A 20,776-nucleotide genomic window follows, 5' to 3' on the forward strand; every position below is an offset into this window, starting at 1 on the left:
CCCTATCAATTATTTCCCGAGACTCCAACATAGGAAAAATGAAACCAAAAGGTAACAAAAACTAAATCATGACATCTCTTGAAGCTTATTACCAACAGAAAGCAAAAGTTTTACCTATGGGGATGGTTCAAGAGCCGCATTAAAATTTACATATTACAGACAAATGTACATATTACAGCCGCATTATGGTCGATCATTTTGGTGGTTTTCCTGGCAAGGCTCTTTTCAACTTCCTCCCGAAGAAAAAACCAAGTGCAGCCCCAACTAGTGGCCAGGTTGATACAATAGCTATATAAGCAAGCAGCCAGACTGACTTGTTATTTTGTCGGGAAAGCTGATATAAGCACCTCGCAACAATACCTGAGCCCTTCGAATCAACACCATCTTCAGAGCTTTGACTGGCATCTACAGCAGAATTAGATTTTCTACCACTGGTGAATGGATGGTTTTCTGTACCGGAAGCTATTTGATTAGTCTGGCCATGATCTTTGTTCTCTTCAGCCGTCTCATTGATGGCACCATCTGTTCGCTCATTGACCATTGCAGCCACCATTCCATCGGCTACATTAAGATATGGGCCTTGATCGATAGAAGATTGTGTAAGTGCAGAATGAGGCGCAAGACTTTCCGCCTGCAATAACAGGATGACATATTAATTATGTGGTTAAACCGCCATAGAAATTATGAGTTGGTATGTGTGTCCTCAGTGACAACAGCATAATGTGCTAGGAAACTGTCCCATGAACAGGGAAGTAAGGAAATGAAAACGATTTGCACCTTCTTTTGTGTATGCATGAAAGGACTTGCAAGTAAAGCTGCAAGAAATTCATTAACTGCTCTCACCCACCTGAAGAATAAAGCAAAATTGAATTCAGATACGTGCCAGATTCTTGTAGTTGTCACACTTTGTGAATTAGTTTAAATCAAAGGCACGGTTCCAAGAGTTTGAATCTGTATTCAAATCCATGTGAGTGATGAAACACTGTCTTCACCTTATATTTATGATACATCAACCTAATTTCACTTTTATCCTTATGTTGTATCTCTACAGAGTAATAAGAATAATCGCCATGTTCATATGGAAAAGTTGCATCTCATCAAGAAGGAGAATTGAGTTTCTTTCAGTTCCATTACATACCTAGTAACATAATGCAAGTTCGCTTCAATTTGAATTTGGAAAGAGTGACACTTAGTTTGATGCATTACATATATTATATACTTCATTCCACAGTAAAAGCATCCTAACCAAGATGAAATATCAGCAAGTGGTGAAATGCCTAAAGTAAAAGACATCAAAACTTAAGCATGACGGATGATGTTTAGGCAGAAGAAGATGATTTTGACAAAATTTTATGTTCTCTCAATGCACAATCTGCAACATGGAGAAGCTAAGGTGTATCATGGAAACAAAATTGTCAGGTTGAAAGAATTAATTACCACAGGCCAGATCCAGTTAGGCCTTCAAAGAAAGCCAGATGTCCACCATGTTGCGTTGTAGCCAAGACAACATTTTTGTTTGCTCTGCAACAAAAAAATTAGTATTACTAAGCATACCGAGTAAAATGAGAGAAAGGGATTTAACACTTCTCTGTTGTCAAGATAAGAAACAGTACCGGCATTCATCCCAAGGAATGGCTTCTCTCGTGCACACTGGATCGTCCAATGCACTTATGCAGAGGAGTGGGACTGAAACTTGCCCGATGAAGGATGAACTGCTACATCGCCTATAGTATGTATCCACGGTCTTGGAGAAAGAAGAGATGTTTCAGTATGTTAATGATACAGTCTGCATCCAGAGTTCGGAGGAGAGGAAGTATCTTTGACATGCTTTGAAAATTTTAAGAGAGATGGTACCTCATAGTTCCCGACAAGACATGTGGCATGGGTATCAAAATCTCGAATAGAGCGTGACTGCAGAAAGCATAATGAAATTTGTTAGTGCCCAGGAAGCAAGACATCTTTACCATATTCACTAAATTATGGAACAAAAAATGTCAACAGAGGAAACCAATGCTCTATGATGCGATCACACAAGATTGCAACAAAAAGAGCCCAATTCAAACCCTGATTCTAACTGGAAGAAACGTTCAGAACAATATATACTTACATAATCTTTGTAAAAATCATTAAAGTAGAAACAGAAAGAACTATTTTTGACATACAATAAATGTTTCATTTTGAAAAGACAAGGAAGCCCAGAATTCTGCTGAAGCTAGGTGTGGAAGCCATTAATTTTGTACAGAACAAATCCAACCAGGAAAAATTCTTGCAAGATGAACCATGAGAAATATAGAAGAACAAGACTCGTGAAAAAGATACTTTGGGTTTCAGCAACTACTTCCCTTTAAATCAACAGCACAAATATTAAATTCAGTTGTAACCTAAATACTACGATAATTTATAAATCGAAAATACCGGCAAAATCTCAGAATTCGCACACTTGCCAGACAATGCTGAACCAAACAACACAAGTTGAGGCCCAGAAAAGAACATACTGTGGAAACTAACCTTTTTAATACCATCCCAGTTAGCAAGTCGAGAATAACGGGTTTCATGTCTGCAGCACGAAACAAGTATAATATATGTGTAAGTTTATAAATTTCTTAACCATACCCCAAACAGTATCTGAATCCTTCAATCTGTTTGAATCCCAAAGACTTAAATTCCCTGGAAAATTTAATAATCTTGTTAAGAATCAGGTAAGATAGGCAATGCAACGTACAGCTGTGCATAACCTTGAAGACCAATGGTAAGAGCTCTGTCATATAACTTTTGGATAAGCCTTCGGCATATAAACCTGGAACCAATCTGGGAATGCAGAAATGGAGGTTAGAAAATTCAGATTAACATATATTACAAGAAAAATGTTGCAGCTAGGACTTCACAATGCAGCTACTAGACATATCTTAGAAAGTAAAGCTTTATAGCTACCTTACCTTCAAAATCTATATTTAAACAGTGTACAACTACGGTCACAAAGAAGAAGTGCTTCCTAGTACCAACTCAGTAAACTTATCAGAGTATGCACATTAAATCATATGAACCCTACCAATCAGAGTAGTATCACTGGGTCTAATAATCACTGACGAAAACAGTTCATAGACCTTTATCCTAATTCTACTAATTCCAATAAACTGACCAAGAGATCCCAAGGAGAGCAAACTGCTGCAGCACCTGCAATCGGAACATTCTCCCCTTCCTCTCCGAGATATTTTACCTAGCACCAACAATGTGAAATGCATGTCAGTTACCAACATTCTTATTGCCTCATAAAGAGGGAAGTGATATAGCGTTACTGTACCAAAATGTTTGCTCCAATACTAGTTCCCACAACAAACAATGGAGCTGCAGAATATTCTTGATGTAGGTACGTAATGACTTCACGCACATCTTCGGTCCATCCAGCATTGTAGAAGCAATCAGACTGCAGAAATATCACCATTCAAATTGAAGTCACATACAGGATGGCTGACCGAAATCAAATTTTCAGTGAGAAACCCGAATAGGCTAAAATTAAGAGTTCCATGTATTCTTATTGCCAACTGGAAAATTACCAAAAAAAAGAAATTCTGAAAGCCAAGGAAAAAAGACAAAAAGACAATCAAATACGTCAGAAGGCTAGCCAATAGATACTATGACTTCAAGTTCCAAATTAGATACATGAAAGGTGCTCATATCAAAAGATAAAATGCCGTCACATATTTAGAAACAATACTTTTCAAAGAGACAACTGTCAGTTACAAATAATGCTTCAGTGAAACTGAATGATATTGTGCAAGTAATTTTACAGTGTCTTCAGTACTCACAGTAACTGAGACACCACCTAGTCCTCGGTGATTGCTGACAACCACATTCCATCCCTGTTTTGCCGTATAGAAGACAAGGTGTTTCATATACTGCAGCATGCAGAAAAGTTCATTTAAATAATAATGCATTACAAAGAAAAGGATTCTGTGTACCTGTGTTAATTATCACAAAAGAAGCAAGAACAGCCTTATGGAGTCATTTCACATTTTTCACATCGATATGCAACTAATAAAATTAATAACCAAAGGGGAGACAATAAAAAATATCGGTGATCATTAGAACACAAGCTTCTTGTAACAATTGGCAGCAATATCCTAAGCTTACAGGAGAAGCCGAATCACTTGTTAGTCCTGGGACCATAACCACAATAGGAGTTGCATCATCCTTACTCATGGCATGATTATTTTGAAATGCCGCTTCAGACACTGCCACTAAAGCAAACAGAAGATAAAAAAAAATGGAATTTAACACCAATAGATTAATCCAAACATTCCAATTTACTGTAGAAACAGAACTCAAATAAGGCCAGTTGGAGTAAAATAACAGAAATAGAATAATTGTTTCACAATATTTTGGATTCATAATTGTTTCACAATTATGGTAATATGATGCCTTTTTTCTTCAAGTATTGATATCCTAGACAAGCATGCATACTGTGAATATCTGATTGATTATTTGAAACTATAACACCCATGAGATATTGGTTTCTGTATAAGTAAGCGATACAAAAATGAGAAATCCGAAAAGGATTCAAAATTTGGAAGTCTGATTTTGCCAGAGAAACTAGTAAGCAATTAAACATGAAAAGTACTATGGGACAGCTATTTAGAAAGACAAGCAATTTAAGCAACTGATACTTTGAAACTCACTAAACCTATGCGTAACATTCTTACTGCAAACTATCAGTGTATGCCTGTGTGCTGTGTATCAGCTATATGCATCAGCCATAGTTAAGCTCCTTACCATCAGAATGCATTAGCCAATCCAGAGCAAAAATCCCACCATCAGATGCATGAAACATCTGTCTGAGAACCATATAGACACATCAGAGAGGTAATAATCAAAATTACGATCAGAAAAATAACTTATTTTTCCACGAAACCTCACCTTCTATAGGTAAACACTGGTGGCCTTCCAAAGAAGTTCACGAAAGAAGTTTGGAAATGTGGACTTGACAGCCAGGGTGTAGCCAAGTACCTATCCAGTTCAAGTATTACAACAGCATATAGAGAGCATATCATCAAAAATTAACCTAAATAAAATGGACATTACAAATAAAACATCAATAAAGACAACGATGAAGTGGCTTTCAGCAATGTCATAGATACAGATACTCCTTGTTTCCCTGTCAACTACATCCAACCACATAGAGAGAACCGCATTTGTTGAAAACAAATTGTGCTCATAAACCCGGAAATTCAATCATTCTTGATGAATCAACTCCATCAAGAATCATAAAGAATCATTCTTTTTCGGAAAACCACGAGTTTTGTGCATTAATTTTATTCATCACCTAGTTCTTTTCTGCTAGCAACTTCTCACTTGAGGATTTTGCGGTTAACCACCACCAACCAAATAATAAGTTAGATGTAGTTTCACGGGGCTCTGAGCATCTTAAACCATCTATATATAAAATACCTATTGATGAAATGCCATCAGATTTCGGCACCGCAGAGATCCCAATAGCTTATTTTCTCTCCTTGTGATATCTATCCAATTCAAACTATTAAACAACCACATTTTCAACCACCTCCATCAACACTACATCCGAAAACAGAACAAATGAAAATGAGGCTCTTTTTGCAACTCTTACCTTCCATGAAGCGTCCTACACTTGGACACAACACCATGATAAATCTCCGAGCTGGGGTTGTACGTCAAGAACACAGGTCCCCCCCGAAACCCAGTAAAAAGATCCTGAAAAAAATGAAACTCCAAATAATTGTAGAGTAAAACAAGGCACAAGAGAAGCAACCCCACCAAATAGTGCGATAAGGGTATTGCTAAAGCGGACTTGAAAAGGAATTCGTAGGCCACGGCCGGCTTTTCAAGAATTGCTTCCGAGCAATCCATGGAGCAAATGAGTGACGATTTTGATTAGGAAAACATGCAATTTTGAAGAAGTGAGAGAGTGGGTTAGAGTTGTCTTTGGGGAAAGGTTCGGTGAAATTGGTTAGGAAGTTCGAAGATCTTGATGTAACGTTTTCCTGTGTTTCTGGTGTTACACATAAATGTCACTAAATAATGCAAGCAGACACACAGCGAAGGTACGTGTTGATGGTAGAAGAAAAGGCGTGGAGGTCCTGGTGCAGTTTCTCATGTTCTGTAATTTAAAGTTTGAACCTAAGTCGCATGTAAATTTCATTTAAAAAATATCCATCTTAACAAAAGCAGACCGGAAAAGTTGCATTTTATATACCATACGATAAAGTATATTACATTTTTTGTTCCACAAATTATGGAATTAGTACATTTAATCCACAGCTACTCCAATAAAATTTAGTATAATTATGAATTGGCTCTTGAAGCTCAATAATTATTATTTTTTGATAATTCATTTTAATGGAATCTTTTAATTATTAAAGAAAAAGAGTAAATTACAACCATCTTTTGTTAGGTTTGACATAATTATGAATACATCATCATTGTTTGAAAAATTACCAATATTTCCCTGATTTTAATGGCCGTTCAACAATTAATCCAATTCGTTAGGTTTCTATCCAAAATGCTCTTGTAGATTAAAAATTATAATTTTTTTTAAAAAAAAATTATGGACTAAATGATAATTCTTTTATAATTTTTAAAATTTTTTATTCACATCATTCGATTTTTTTTATAAGTTTTAAACTTAAATAAAAAATAAAAAAAATACAGTAAGGGTAAAATTGATAATTTCATACTTCCATCCAAAAATGACATAATTTCGTCAAATATAAAGAAAATATTTATAATTTTTCAAATTTTAGGAAAGATTATTGTAATTTATCTTAAAAAAATCTTAAGAAAAACATGATCTGCATTAAATGCGTAGTTGCTGACTTGGAGGAATTCCTCTGCCTAAAACACGACAGGAACAGTGTCAGCTTATATAGGCGCAACATGTAAAATTGAAAAATTAAACAAGGATAGTATAAGTATATTTTGTATGGTTTAAAAAATTATATTTAGTATTTTTATTTAATAAATAAATTTATTTATTAATTTAAATTTAATGAATTTTTTTATATCAATTAAAAAAAAAGAATTGAATGAAAATTCATATTTTACCCTAAATTAATTTATTATAATTTATTGCAGGTCAAATAAATTTTTTTTTTTTTTATCGAACTATCATTTTACATACTCAAATATTAATGCATGTGAGGGGGTGCACTTTTAATTTTATAATGTAGTTTTGTCAGAAAAGGATTTATTTATTTACAATAAATCTGTAGGTCAATTGGGGATAAATATGAAATTTTATTCAATTTTTTTATTGATATCAGCAAATTTAATAAATTTTACTAATAAAAGGATCTACTTATTGAGTTTAAACAATATCAAGAATACTATATGTAATTTCTTAAACTACAATGAATTCCTTTAAATAAAGAAGACAATTGAGAGATGGAGGGGGAGGGTTCGAGATTAAACCTAAGGAAGTGTATATAGCAAGGAACTTGAGGAGATTTGAGCATGAAGAGAGGACTCCCGTCACGTTGGCCTTTTTTATTGTGGAAGATGTCAAACAACGCATCCTTAATATTAACCTAGCCACGTCTGTTAGTATATGTGCCTTATTTAGATTATGACATATTACTTGGTCTGTCGAGGGAGAAACCAACTAAAGAATTTTATTGTACTATTGTGTGTTTTTTATTAATGAAAATTACGTTTACCAAAAAAAAAAAAAAAAGTGTATATAGCACATCAATTATGGTACGTGTGCGTGAGCTGGTGAGTGTTAAAAATATACTATGGAGCTCGTTTACTTTAAGGGAGTTGGGCTGATGCAAATGGGCCGGCCCGCGCCCCTGATTTGGACCGATAGAATTGAATTCCCTGAAGGCCCACCTACTTGTGAGTTGAGCGAATTTACATTTGTAACACCCATTTAGTTAAAAAATGTCCGTTAATGGATTCAATAGAAACGGGTGGGGATGTGGGATATGGATGACATTTCATTACTTCCGGGTGGTGGTAATGGCATGCACCTCAGCATGTGATCCAGTGCATGATCTTAGGCTGAATGTAACATCGGAATTTACTGCAACAACAACTTCTAACAATGACAAAGACTGTCGTCTGTTTCTTTCGTTTTGAATCAACCGATAATGATGATCCACCGATGGTGCCAACAACAAGAACCGGCCGAGTTTTCCAGGAGAGGGGAAGAGGTATGTGTCAGAGGCAAAAGTGTATAAAGATCAATACATAACAAGCTTTCTCCTTCCGTCAACATTTCACTTCTGTACAGCTTAAAGACAGACTATTATTAAACAAAATTGAATAAAAAGAAAAGGAAAAAAAAAATTTTTTACAACATTTGCAAATTCGGTTGAGTTGTTCCGCGCCACTATAAGTTTTGATACGTGGAACGTTGGACTCTACCAAAATATTGCTCTTTGGTATAAACAAATGTAAACATATTCACAACAAAGAAGAATTAGACTATTTTTTAATTTACAAGACTTCGATGCTGAAAAGTGAAGTTATGCTTCAAAATCGGGTGATGTTCTGTACAAAATTTCATATTTGAATGTTGCTTTGCGATTCAGCTGGGGGCAATTTGAAAGCGGCAATGCCTCCAATTGCTGCTGCAATACCTCCCCACACGAACGCAGGTAGATTGCTGCCCCCGAATAATGCATCCAGCGGTCCGCTAACCAGACTCACTATTATCTGCTTCCATCACGTTTGGAACTTGTTATGGTCTAATTCTATTCCAGACTAGATTTGGCTGAGAAAGGAATGAAACTTACTTGTGGAATCACAATGGCGAGATTGAGAAGCCCCAGCGCAAGCCCTTTAAAGAAAAAAAAAGAGGAGAACGATAACGGTGTGTTAGAACATTGCTCTGAGAAAAGATCCATAGACGAAAGTATAGGCGTATACGGCCTAATCTTGTCGAACACTTGCCTTGGCCAGTTGCGGTGTCCTTGGAGTATATGGAAGCCAGAGCAAAAGGGATGCTATAGGTGACCTGCAAGATTGCAGACGACACAAAGTCAGGCTTGAATTAGGAGCTATTGTTGAGAGTAGGTTATGGGAGTAATAAGAACTCACCGCTTGTGGTATACCCAACACAGCAAAGATAGCAAAACAAGATGCTTTAACTTCAGTGGGAGGATGAACAAGTGCATTGCCGTTAGCATCTCTAGCATTCTCAGCAATGTTGGTGACAACCACTGTCATTCCCATGCAGATTGCAACAATGAAATTGCAGATGCTCCAGAGGCGGCTAACGTTGCCTAGTAAGCGTATCAACAACTCCAAGAATAGGGAGACGAACCCCAATACGGCTACATAAAACATTAGTCCAAATGCTCCTGCACGGACCCCGTCGTTGTACAGCTTAATCTGCTCAGGGCTTCCCATAGCTTGTCCTCCGTATATTTCCTTGCCAACCCAATCGGTGTCGTATAGGGTAAATGGGAAGATTCCTATCCAATTGAGGGCTGTCACCATATACAAGATCCAAATTGGCCTTGGTGTGCTTTTAGCAGCTATTATTATCTGCATGAGAAACGAGGGGGGCTTCTCTTCTGCACCCTGATTTTCTTGCCAGTACAGCAGACAGGATGGATCGAGTCTTTCCTCCTCCACGAAAACAACAACGATTGTTACTATGAATATTGTGAGGAGAACAGATATAAGGAAGCAAGTCTTGATATTAGCACAGTTGAGATCACAAGCTTCAGTGCTCGTGAATGGCAGAAGTTGATGAATTTCCCCATAGGACCCTGCAGCATAGCCCAAGATGCTTCCTACAGACATGAAGAACGCAAACATGGCATTCCCTATTGTCACCAAAGCATCATTTTGGCATGAGACATCAGCCAAAAGGGCTCTGCAAGGACCTTGAATCATGTTGTTTGAGACGTCTAGGAACCAAAATCCGAGTACAAATATTGTGATTGCTCCGTGTTTAACCCCTGGTTCCAGAGAATCACCTAACTGTCGGCCTAGATCAGCAGCAAAGCCTATAAGCAGGACACCAATGGAGAGGAGGACAGTGCCTGACACAAGAAACGGGCGTCGCCGCCCGAAAGGGGAAGTGCACCGATCGCTGTGGTGACCGATTATTGGCTGGACAACCAAACCAGATATAGGACCGCAGAGCCAAATTAAGGATACCCACTTATGTTTCAGGCCTAAGAGTTGTGTGTATGGAGTCAAAAGCGACAGCTGCAACGCCCACCCGAACTGTACGCCGACTGCTACCGACGCTACCAGCGCTAGTTTCTTTATGATGTTTACATCAGGAGGTGGAATCTGAGACTCAATAGTATCATCGAAAACCATATTCGTTTGCTCAACAATATGGTTTTTGCTAATAATATTACGAGCCCAAGATATTATCCAACCAAATGAATGCACACACACTCCGTATCTAGATAGACAAAAAATCTTGTCTTACTATGTGAGTGCGTGCACGTTTCTTTCTGATGGTGGATTGTAAATCAAGAAAATTCTCAACTCAACAGAAATACAATAATTCTTATGGGAGCATATATTTGGAGAATTCTTGTGTGGATGGAAAATAGGAAAACGAGTCTTCCGTAAATCTTGCTTGTCCAAAGACAACACGGTCCTCCCTGATTCTCTCCTCTTTTCATCAAAAATCGCGACAGAACTACTCTCAACCACCCCACCCCCCCGCCCCCCGCCCCCCGGCCCCCCCAAAGAATTCTAGTCATTCCTAGAATGTTTGGTCATAACAACCTTTTTCCCTTCTCATTTTGGACCATTAAATTACAATTACAAGGATGCAAAATTTTCACCTCTAACCTCCAAGCGCGTATTCTATATAAGAAGGGTCCATACCATATGCCAAACTCTTGGCAGATCAAGATCAAGCTAAAAGCGCAACAATACTGAGCATGTCAAGTATCCCAATTTTCATGATCAATGTTGTTGGCCTGCGCAATCTTGGCAACTTGGCTTGATTCAGCATATGTTTTTAACTTCTCAAGAATTGAATCTTATGCCAAGACTTTGAACAAATTGAGATGCTGAACATATATCAGAAAAAAGAACAACGGTAAAGATTTAAATCAAGAAAGTCCCAAACGTAAATGTAATTGCTCTGGAATTCGGATAAATGATTTCAAGACCTTCATAATGAAATAGAAAACTAGTTTAGGCATCCCCGGAAGACCATACTTAACAGTCATACCAATATCACGCTTAGCGTTTACAAATCTGGCCATAGTTTCTGACAGAAAGAAAGCACTAGATGGCCCGGGGGTGGGGGGCAACAAAAATTACAATCCCCAGAAAAACGAGATGCGAACAACTTCAAGCCCGGAAAGAGAACTTAAATGCGACGTAAACATTTCAGTGAAATCCTCCGACGGTCATAGCCTTAGCTGCTGCAACATCATCAGGCGGTGACGGCAGCATGACGAGGGATAAAATACCACTCACCGCGGCTGCAATGGCACCCACCACGAACGCTGGTAAGTTACCACCTCCAAACAATTCATCCCATGGCCCACTAGCCACAGACACCACCATCTGCAAGAAACAAACAAACAATGCAGAGATACATACAAATCAGTTCAGTCTGATCACTCTGTTTGACATGTTACTTGCTTTGGCAGTTTCCCAGTTGAAGTTAAAAGTGGGAACTTTATGCCATACTAATAAGATGGCATCTTTTTTTGTGTGTATTCTTCTTCTATACACCTTTATTCTTTGAGATTGGGAGACAGAAAAGTCAAATGGACAAACATGCCACACTGACATAATCTACAGAGAATAGAAATTTCTGTTGATCCGTTATGGACAAACATACTGCTCTGTGGCCAATATGGTAATAAAATATTACCTGTGGTATGACTATTGCAAGATTCAGAACTCCAAGCGACAGACCTGACCATGTGATTCATCACAATCAGCTCAGAACAATAAACTGAAAAGAATCTTTATTTAATAGAAAAAAGATTTGAACTTTTTACCTTGTCCTGAACCAGAATTACTGGAAAATATGGAAGCCAAAGCAAATGGGATGCTGTAAGTTACCTAAACAAGAGAAATAAGTGGTGTTTTAGAGCAGGAGGTTATAAGTCAATTTGGTAATAATACTATGAATAATCAATCAGCCAATCTTGATGAGCAGACAAGGCTGGCTCCACATGATGAAACAGAAACACCGTGATGGAGGGCCCCAGAAAGCAAAGTGCATTCAACAGCTTATTCGCCAATAAACAATCTATTTAAAAAGCAATTACGGGATCAATGATGATTTCTATGGAAATAAATCTGAATTATTCAAGAAGTGGTTCTTCCATTCATTACCAGTGGTGCTGGACATACCACTTTTTTTTACCAAAGTCAACAACTCAATCAACCACCATGTACCCCAACAACAAGGAAAGCAAAATGGAATTTTGTGCATGCGCATCTCTCTCTATTTCTTCTTCTTTTTCTTTCTTTTAATAAAATCAACATGTGTATCTTTTGTGGAATGAAGTCTTGCCAAGTACCACAACACCCATCATTACAAGAGGACATTCAATGTGCCTTAGCATGTGCGCAACTGTAGATAAACTTGCTTTTGACAATATCTTCATCATGATAACCAAACGGGACCTAATTATTACTTTTTGGGCAGGCAGCTATACTACCAAATTTGGTTATTGTCTTTGTATTTGGGATTAATTTATGATGTGTGAATACCTGTATAATTGTAGGTACGATATTTCTTGGATACATATTTAATAATTAAAACACACACTCACACACAACAATTCTAATATATGTATGACATTTATATGAGATTAATGATATGAATGACAATTTATTGTTTATCTTATGATAACAAATTTGCATTGCATTTTATATGTTTCTTTGAATTCGAATCTATCTCAAGAATAATTTAATATAGTGCCAAAACTATAGTTATTGCTATTTTTTCCCAACCCAAAAGAGGGAAATTAAAAGCAATTCGCTCTTATCTGCTCCACATTATTGTACATTGTGGCCTAATGAAAAAATTGACAAGTGCCTATTAAGAACCAAATCAACACGGATAGATGTTTGAATTGCTTAAGCATTGAGCCAAACTATAGATGGGATGCTTTGACAATATTTAGAAACAACCAAAACAACACAACCTTTTCTTGTTGGGATCTTTAGCTATTTGCCAAATTTGAGCATTATCTCCAAAAACTCTCTTCTACTCCACACCCAATTATTTGCCAAATCTATTAATGAACTTTTTTCTAGTGTTCACACTCCAAATCTTATAATAATTTGCGCATAAAAAATTAAAATAGACATAATTTTAGCATGATAAATTTTTATATCTATCTTTTTATGTGAGAATTATATATAACGGGATTTTAATTGTATGTATTTTATGAAATTTTAGGACTAAAGTTGTCTAAAACAAATATAGCACTTGAGGTATGTAATTTATTCTTGATTTGAAAATATCGATTGGATTAAGAGTACTCACTGCTAGAGGAATGCCAAGGACGGCGAAAAGGGCCAAAGCTCCAACCTTTATACCCACCGCCGGGGGTGCAGTGGCACCGGAGGCCGGCCGGCCGCGCTCCGCTAACTTGGTGATCAAAACAGTCATGGCCAAACAAATTGCCAACAAAAAGTTGACCGCACCCCACAATTTCTTCACCCGGCGAGGCCTACGCGCCAAGAATTGAACCCCAAGGGAAGCTAAGCCCAAGACTATAGAGTTGATCATCAACCCCAATGCACCGGCGCGTACTCCATGATCGTACAGCTTTGTCCCCACCTCACCTCCGTACACCTCCCTTCCCATCCAATCAGTGTCGAATAACAGGAAAGGGAACCAAGCAACCCAATTCAGACACGTCACCAGCAGCAAAATCCACATCGTCCGGGGCAAGTCCTTCAGCGCACCGAATAACTCCCCAAACACCGGAATCTTCCCCTTCTTAGCCACTGCCGTCTGTTCCGGCGCGGCGGCGGGTGCGGTTTCACGAACAATGGTGAGTGCGAGTACTGTCATAGTCAACAGAAGAGCTATGGAGATGAAAAAACAGCTCTTGAGGTTCGCACAGTACAAGTCGCAGGCTTCGGTTTTGGAGAATGGGAAGATCTTGTATAGGCTGGTGTATGAACCCGCGGCGTAGCCTAGAACATTGCCGACCGCCATGAAAAAGGAGAACAAAGCATTAGCGGTGCTCATTTTTCTCGCATTTCCGCCGGATAAATCAGCCAAAAATGCCCTACACGGCCCCTGCAAAAACACCAAAAAGAAAAAGGGGAAGGGGGGAACAATCAGAATCCAATTAACCTAACCAGCTCGAAAAATAACCGAATTCTCCCCCATGATTTTGTACGTATAATTACCTGCAACATGTTATTTGCAACATCTAGAATCCAAAACCCAACCACGAAAACAGCAATAGCCCTAGGCTTCGGACCCTTGCCAAGAGAATCACCCGCCGCATGTCCCAAATCAGCAGCGAAACCAATAAGAAAGACAGCCACCGCAACAAGGCCGGCACCGGCGGTGATGAATGGTCGGCGCCGCCCAAACCGGGAGGTACAGTTGTCACTGTAGTAGCCGACTATGGGCTGGACTAACAAACCAGAAATGGGGCCACACAGCCAAATGAAGGCCGCCCAAGCGTGGGGTATGCCCAGTAACTGCACGTAAGGAGTCAAAAGGGAGAGCTGCAGTGCCCACCCGAATTGCACCCCCGCGGCTATCGCAGCCACGAGGATGATCTTCCGCAGCGGCTCCGCCGGCGTAGGCGGCTGCTGTAGCTGGAAGGACGACGGGGCATTGTTTTTCACTTCACCCCCAACCTCCATGAAGCTGTCTGTATAAGTTTGGTCGACCTCACCTTCTCTTTGTATCTCTGTGTATGTATATATCTACATGCAGAGGGGCTCAGGACTTTTGGAGTAGTACTGAAATGGGAATGGGATATGGGGGTATTTATAATGGTTTTGGCGGGGAAGGAAAGTGGGGGGTGGGGTGGGGTAGGGGGGGCCTTATCCATATGGGATTTTGTGGAAAAAGTAAAAGAAGAAAAGGTTGAAATTTAGGGTCGATGTAAGGTTTAATAAATTGAATATTTTTGCAGCTTTTTAAAATTTGAGGTAAGAAAATCTAATTGGGGTTAGGCTAAAATTAATAGGAGGGGGAGGGGGTGATTGGGGGGTGGGCATTTAGATTTGGGTTTATCTTTACTTGTTTTTGCATACTTGCAACAAACGTCGCATTCACAATCCCACACATACTTGATTTAATTAGAAATATTTTAGTTTCCTATACTTACATTTTGTCAATTTTTCTTTAAAAAAACATTAGATTAAGTGTTTCTTTCTTGTTAATATTAAAACATTTGTAGTAAACTCGGATACTTGTATGAACTATATACAAATAATTTTGTATAGATTTCGATATTTTTTTCATATTAATCTTAATCTAATACGCTCTTTTATCGTGTCAAATTTAAAATTGAATTCTTGTATTTTGGCTATCATGACATGAAAAATTATTTGATTATAACGAAAAAAACAGATTATTTGGTGATTTGTTTTTATTATGATTGACAAAATTGTTTGATTATGAAAATCAATTAATATGTGATTAGGCAAGTGTTTAGGATAAAATGATCATTATTTTATGTAATTTATTCCAAAGTTTAAATTAATTTGGTAAGAGTTGACTTGTGCAAATCAAGATATGATTTTGGGTATGATGATTACGTACGTGTAAGTTCCTTAGTTATTGAAAAAGAGTTCTTTGACACCTCGTACTTCCACACATCATTAATTTGAGTCACTAATCTCGTAATTAAACATTACATAAAGTTATTATTTTGTTAACTTGTGTAATTAGATGCGATTTAGACATACTTTAAATTAAAAGAGAAAAAGAAAAACTATATATTTTTCATAATCTATAAAAAATAATTAAATTTGGTGAGAGTTGAGAAGCATGATTTCTTTTGTGCAGCATCATTTTGGCTATCATGAATTTTTTTGACTACGAAAAGTAAAGTTGCTATGGATTTATTCAATTAGTTTTTGACAAGGGTTTGACTATGCATTTTATATACTAGATGTTGTGGCACATTATTTCTCTGTGCATACAATACATAATTTTTATGTTTTAAAATATATTATAAATAAAAATAAAAAATATACAAACCAGTACATTATATTAATAAAAAAAACAAGAGAGAAATATTATTTTATTAATTAATATAAATTTTGAAAAGTTGAATAAGTTAGTTATTTTATCATTAGGGCATTTTTTACTTCACAAAAAAAGGGTGTGGCGGTATCATTAACTGTCATTTGTGAGTGTGGAGAGGCTTTTATTTTTTTTTTTAATATTAGTTGTTATGCCACGTCGTTCCAACGTGCATATAATAAATAATTTCTCACGCTTTAAAATATATTATAAATAAGAGTAAAATATATAAACTAATGCATTATATTAACAAAAAGAAATAAAGAAAAAATAATAATTTATCAATTAATGTAGATTTTGAAAAGCCGAATAAGTTAGTTACTTTATCATAAAGGATATTTTTTTACTTCACACAAAATGATGCTGCGGTATCATTAACCACCGTTTGTGAGTATGGAATGACTTTTCTTTTGATATTAATATAGATAATACTTCCTATCATTGCTTTAATCCACTAATTAACTCGTGGATTAGAAGTAACTCACGTTTCTTAATTCATTTTAATTTAGACCACGATATTTATCTAATAGGATTTCAAATTCTAGTGACTTTGAAGAAATTAATGGGCTGTTTTTGTAATTTATGAAAAAACATTAAACATTTGGTTTTGAAGAATTTCATTTATTAGAATTAATTACATCATAAATTTCAATCACCAACAATTAATTTAAACTAATATTAAAATAGACCGACGGTCACATATTAGCAGGGCTCAAACCCATAATCAAGAATTTTGCTGCTTAAATCAGGTCTCATAGACTATAAATAATTTCATTTCAAATAAATTAATTTTGAAATAATTATTTTTTCAATAATTTATTACAATTTGACTTAGAAAGAACATATTTTGTGAAGGCAAGTTGGCCAAAAGTCCCATTTTGCAACTTTACAAAGTTCATTATTACATTTATAAATTGGAAATGATTACAAAACACTCACAACTAACACTACCCCCAAAATCATTAACATAATAAACATTCACTAATCATTATAATAAAACCTAAAAAATAAAAATTTGGAGTTCAATTACACAAACATCACTAGTTCCAATTAATATATAGATATATGAAAAAGTAATGAGTATAAAGTTTACATACATATTCCAAGAGAATAGTTTTGCCTAACCAAGTGACTACCATGTCATAAGGTTCCATTCTTTTCCTCCCAATACACTAAAGTCTAATACTTGCAATTTTTATGATTATATCTTTCTTTTATTATATATACAGGTTAGTTACATATAATTTTTTTTAAAAAAATATAAAATTATATAATATTTTTTAAAAATTAAAATTATACTTACACCCCTTTCAAGAATTCATCGTTACGTCGACTCGCTTTCGTTATGGTTCGGACCAAGAATATTTACGATAGCAAAAAAACTATATAAATTTTCAATTTGACCTCTCATTTAACATTTTCATGTAATAAGTTTATACTTATAAGAAAAATAAATATAATAATATTAACTTCACTTCATATATATATATTATATATTTATAAGTATAAAAATATTAAATAATGGATAAAAATTTAAAATTCATGTAAACTTTTTTGTTCATATACGTTAGCGTTTTTTTTTTCAAAATCTAAGAAAAGGAGGTCATTGTAAATGAAGAATTTTTGGAGGAAGTGTAAGTGTAATTTTAAAATTTTTTAGGAGGAAAGTGTAATTTCACATTTTTAGAGGAATCTAATTAAGTATAATTGACCCTATATATATAATCCTACATTATTTGTAAAAATTTAATTGGTCTAAATAAATAAATAAATAAATATATATATATATATAGAAGAATAAAACTAGTTTTATATGAATAGAAAAGGAATGGTGGATATTTAATTAGAATCAGCATTTTTGTTTGGATAAAAAGTGACCAAATTCTGTGCTATCTAATCCACCGACATCATGCTATTTTTGCCCCTCTCTCCCTATAATTAATGTTTAATATTAGATTTTGGAATAATTCCATTTATGCTTATATCCATTGCATGTCCTACAATTATTACTACCTAGGTGGTATAAATTAAAGTGGAGTATCCATTTTAATTTTAACCTATAGTTTATTATTACTTATAATGATGTCATTAGTGCTCCAATTTAGTGTAGCCAATTAGTTTTGGTCACGACACTTTTAATGTCTAGAAGTTGGAATATATTTGCTCTGTTACAGGTAGAGTCGTGAACGTATCGAGTTGAGTCGAATTCTGTTAGGTAAGATATTATTTTAAATTAATTTGGAATTTTTAACTGTTGAATACTAAGTTTTTGTATGCGCGTGCTAACTATGTAATATCGAGTTTGAGTGAGCAATATAAATCATGATCAGTTTGCAAAATATTTTATTTAATTCTTAAAATTTTATGAAAATTATGAAATACTATTGCCTAATAAAGAGTGGTCACGGGACGTTGAGTGGGCTGCAAGGAAATGGAGAGGAAAACATATCATTAACTTGGCTTATCGTGCACTCCTGGCTGCTTGCATTTACCACATTTGGAGGGAACGAAATTCGAGACGATTTGAGCTTACGGAGCGACCACCGAATATAATAGCCACTATTATTGTAGAAGATATTAGACAGATGATTATCAGTGTTAATTTATCTCGTTCTGTTAGTTCATGTGCGTTATATAGATTATGGCGTATCCCTTGGCCTGTCGAGGGAGAAACCACCAGTTGAGTACTGTTGTACTGTACGATCTTGTTTTATCAATGAAACTTACATTTACCCAAAAAAAGAAATACTGTCGCATGTGAAATAGCAATATTTTTTTAATGAGGTAAGAGGCATTTTGGGCGAGATAAATTAAATACCTTTGAAATACATTATAAATTAATATGATTTTAAAAATTACGATAAATGAATACTATCTATTATGATCAAATAAATTTAATATAAAAAATCTAAATTTTGATCATGGTTAATCATTATTTATTATGATATAATTAATTAATATTTTTTTATCATAATAATTAATTTTTAAAAAAAATCTATTTTTTTAATAATGATGTGAAGCGATCATGTATTGGTAACAACATAGATTCATAGTATGAATTGAATATAAGCAAAATTAATTACAAGATATATAAATAATAGGAATAATTATATTTTTCTCGCCTGATGTTTGGTTAATTACATATAAATTCTCTATGGTTTAAAAATTATGTTTAGTATCTCTAAAAAATTTATTTTCGTTTAATAAATAGGTTCATTCGTCAGTCAAAAATCATAAATTTGTCGCTAGTAACAAAAAGATTAAATAAAAATTAATATTTACCCTGGATTCATTTATTATCGATCAAATATATTTTTTTCTGGCTAAACTATCTTTATAACTATCAAAATCTACCTCCTCACATTCATTAGTTAGCATATGAAGATGTATAAGATAATTTGATCATAAAAAAAATTATTTAATCTGTTTTAAATTAATAACAAGTCGATCATAAATAAATATAAATTTTTATCTTTTTTATTAATATAAATAAAATTTAATAAATTTTAACTAATAAAAAAAATTATTTATTAAAAAATTAAATTTTAAAAATACTAAATATAATTTATTAAATTATAAAAATTTATATATAATTACACTAAACGTGAACGGAGAAGAATAAAATTATTTTTATAATATAAAAAAAATGATTATAGAAGGGAGTGGGAGAGGGAGAGGTAGCGTCATTATGGGGTGTAAAATTTGAGCACTTCAAAGACTGAAACAATGAATACGTAATAATTGTAGAAATGTTACAGACTGACACTGTACAACTGCACCCTAAATATAGGCTATATGTCACACCTCACTCGTTCTGCCTACCTTTATGTTCTTCAACATTCATTTTAATTACATACAAAATATATTAATAAAATTTAATAATTTATTCTATCTATACTATTATTTTTAAAATAATAATTCTTGTACCACTTAAAATTTATAATTTAATTTAATTAAATAATTAAAATAGAAATTTTAATCTATATAAACCCGACGAATGTGTTCTGATTATTAGTAATACAAAATAAATAAATAAATATACTGACATGAATTAGACAAAAGTATCACACAATTAATAACATTTGATTTTTCGTAAAGTGTAATATTCTTTTTAATAAACGAGTTCAAAATATTTCAAACAATATATATATATATATATTTATTGAATTTACGTAGAGTTAGATATCCACCTTTATTCAAAAGAAATTAAAACGTCTCAACTACTTAAGCTATTCGTACAAATTCCAAAATTCCTATATTTTTACATCACTTTACGTATCAAAGTTTGAATAATTAAGTTATTATTAATTTTTAATTTAGAGAGGATTATTTCCTTTTAATTCCATAATAGGGAGTAAATTTTAATTTACAATTTTTAAATAAAAATTTTTTTATTTAAAAATTTCTGTGTCCTAACTAAAGAGTGTGAACAAAATCTACTTTCTTTAAAAAAAAATATTACACTCAATAATTATTTTAAATATATTTAGGTTTGAATTTGACACGACGTGACGTTGACTGAAGTCAACCTTTGTTAGCCAAAGGACAAGAGAAGTCAATTTTGAA

The 20,776-nt window shown here is 34.7% G+C and overlaps 3 protein-coding genes across 3 annotated transcripts; all 3 read right to left on the reverse strand.

Moving 5' to 3' along the window:
- Positions 1 to 52: 52 nt before the first annotated feature.
- On the reverse strand, positions 53 to 6,124 carry LOC105176196 (alpha/beta-Hydrolases superfamily protein). Its single transcript, XM_011098928.3, has 14 exons — positions 5,621 to 6,124; positions 4,915 to 5,004; positions 4,771 to 4,832; positions 4,132 to 4,238; positions 3,807 to 3,896; positions 3,302 to 3,424; positions 3,140 to 3,217; positions 2,723 to 2,808; positions 2,509 to 2,557; positions 1,855 to 1,911; positions 1,614 to 1,744; positions 1,438 to 1,521; positions 778 to 847; positions 53 to 631 (listed from the first exon to the last, which is right to left on the reverse strand). Exons 1-14 carry the CDS (start codon positions 5,878 to 5,880, stop codon positions 194 to 196), a joined length of 1,725 nt encoding a protein of 574 aa, XP_011097230.1. The 5' UTR covers positions 5,881 to 6,124; the 3' UTR covers positions 53 to 193.
- Positions 6,125 to 8,221: 2,097 nt separating this feature from the next.
- On the reverse strand, positions 8,222 to 10,621 carry LOC105176204 (sucrose transport protein SUC2). The gene is made up of 4 exons (XM_011098937.3): positions 9,073 to 10,621; positions 8,926 to 8,989; positions 8,769 to 8,812; positions 8,222 to 8,688 (listed from the first exon to the last, which is right to left on the reverse strand). Exons 1-4 carry the CDS (start codon positions 10,309 to 10,311, stop codon positions 8,536 to 8,538), a joined length of 1,500 nt encoding a protein of 499 aa, XP_011097239.1. The 5' UTR covers positions 10,312 to 10,621; the 3' UTR covers positions 8,222 to 8,535.
- A 480-nt stretch (positions 10,622 to 11,101) lies between these two features.
- LOC105176216 (sucrose transport protein SUC2) lies at positions 11,102 to 14,923 on the reverse strand. The gene is made up of 5 exons (XM_011098947.3): positions 14,350 to 14,923; positions 13,472 to 14,236; positions 11,970 to 12,033; positions 11,840 to 11,883; positions 11,102 to 11,526 (listed from the first exon to the last, which is right to left on the reverse strand). The coding sequence occupies exons 1-5, from the start codon at positions 14,815 to 14,817 to the stop codon at positions 11,347 to 11,349; spliced, it is 1,521 nt and encodes a 506-aa protein (XP_011097249.1). The 5' UTR covers positions 14,818 to 14,923; the 3' UTR covers positions 11,102 to 11,346.
- Positions 14,924 to 20,776: the final 5,853 nt, after the last annotated feature.

This window comes from Sesamum indicum, linkage group LG2, assembly GCF_026168435.1.
Source record: "Sesamum indicum cultivar Baizhima isolate 11 linkage group LG2, ASM2616843v1, whole genome shotgun sequence".
Lineage (NCBI taxonomy): Eukaryota > Viridiplantae > Streptophyta > Magnoliopsida > Lamiales > Pedaliaceae > Sesamum > Sesamum indicum.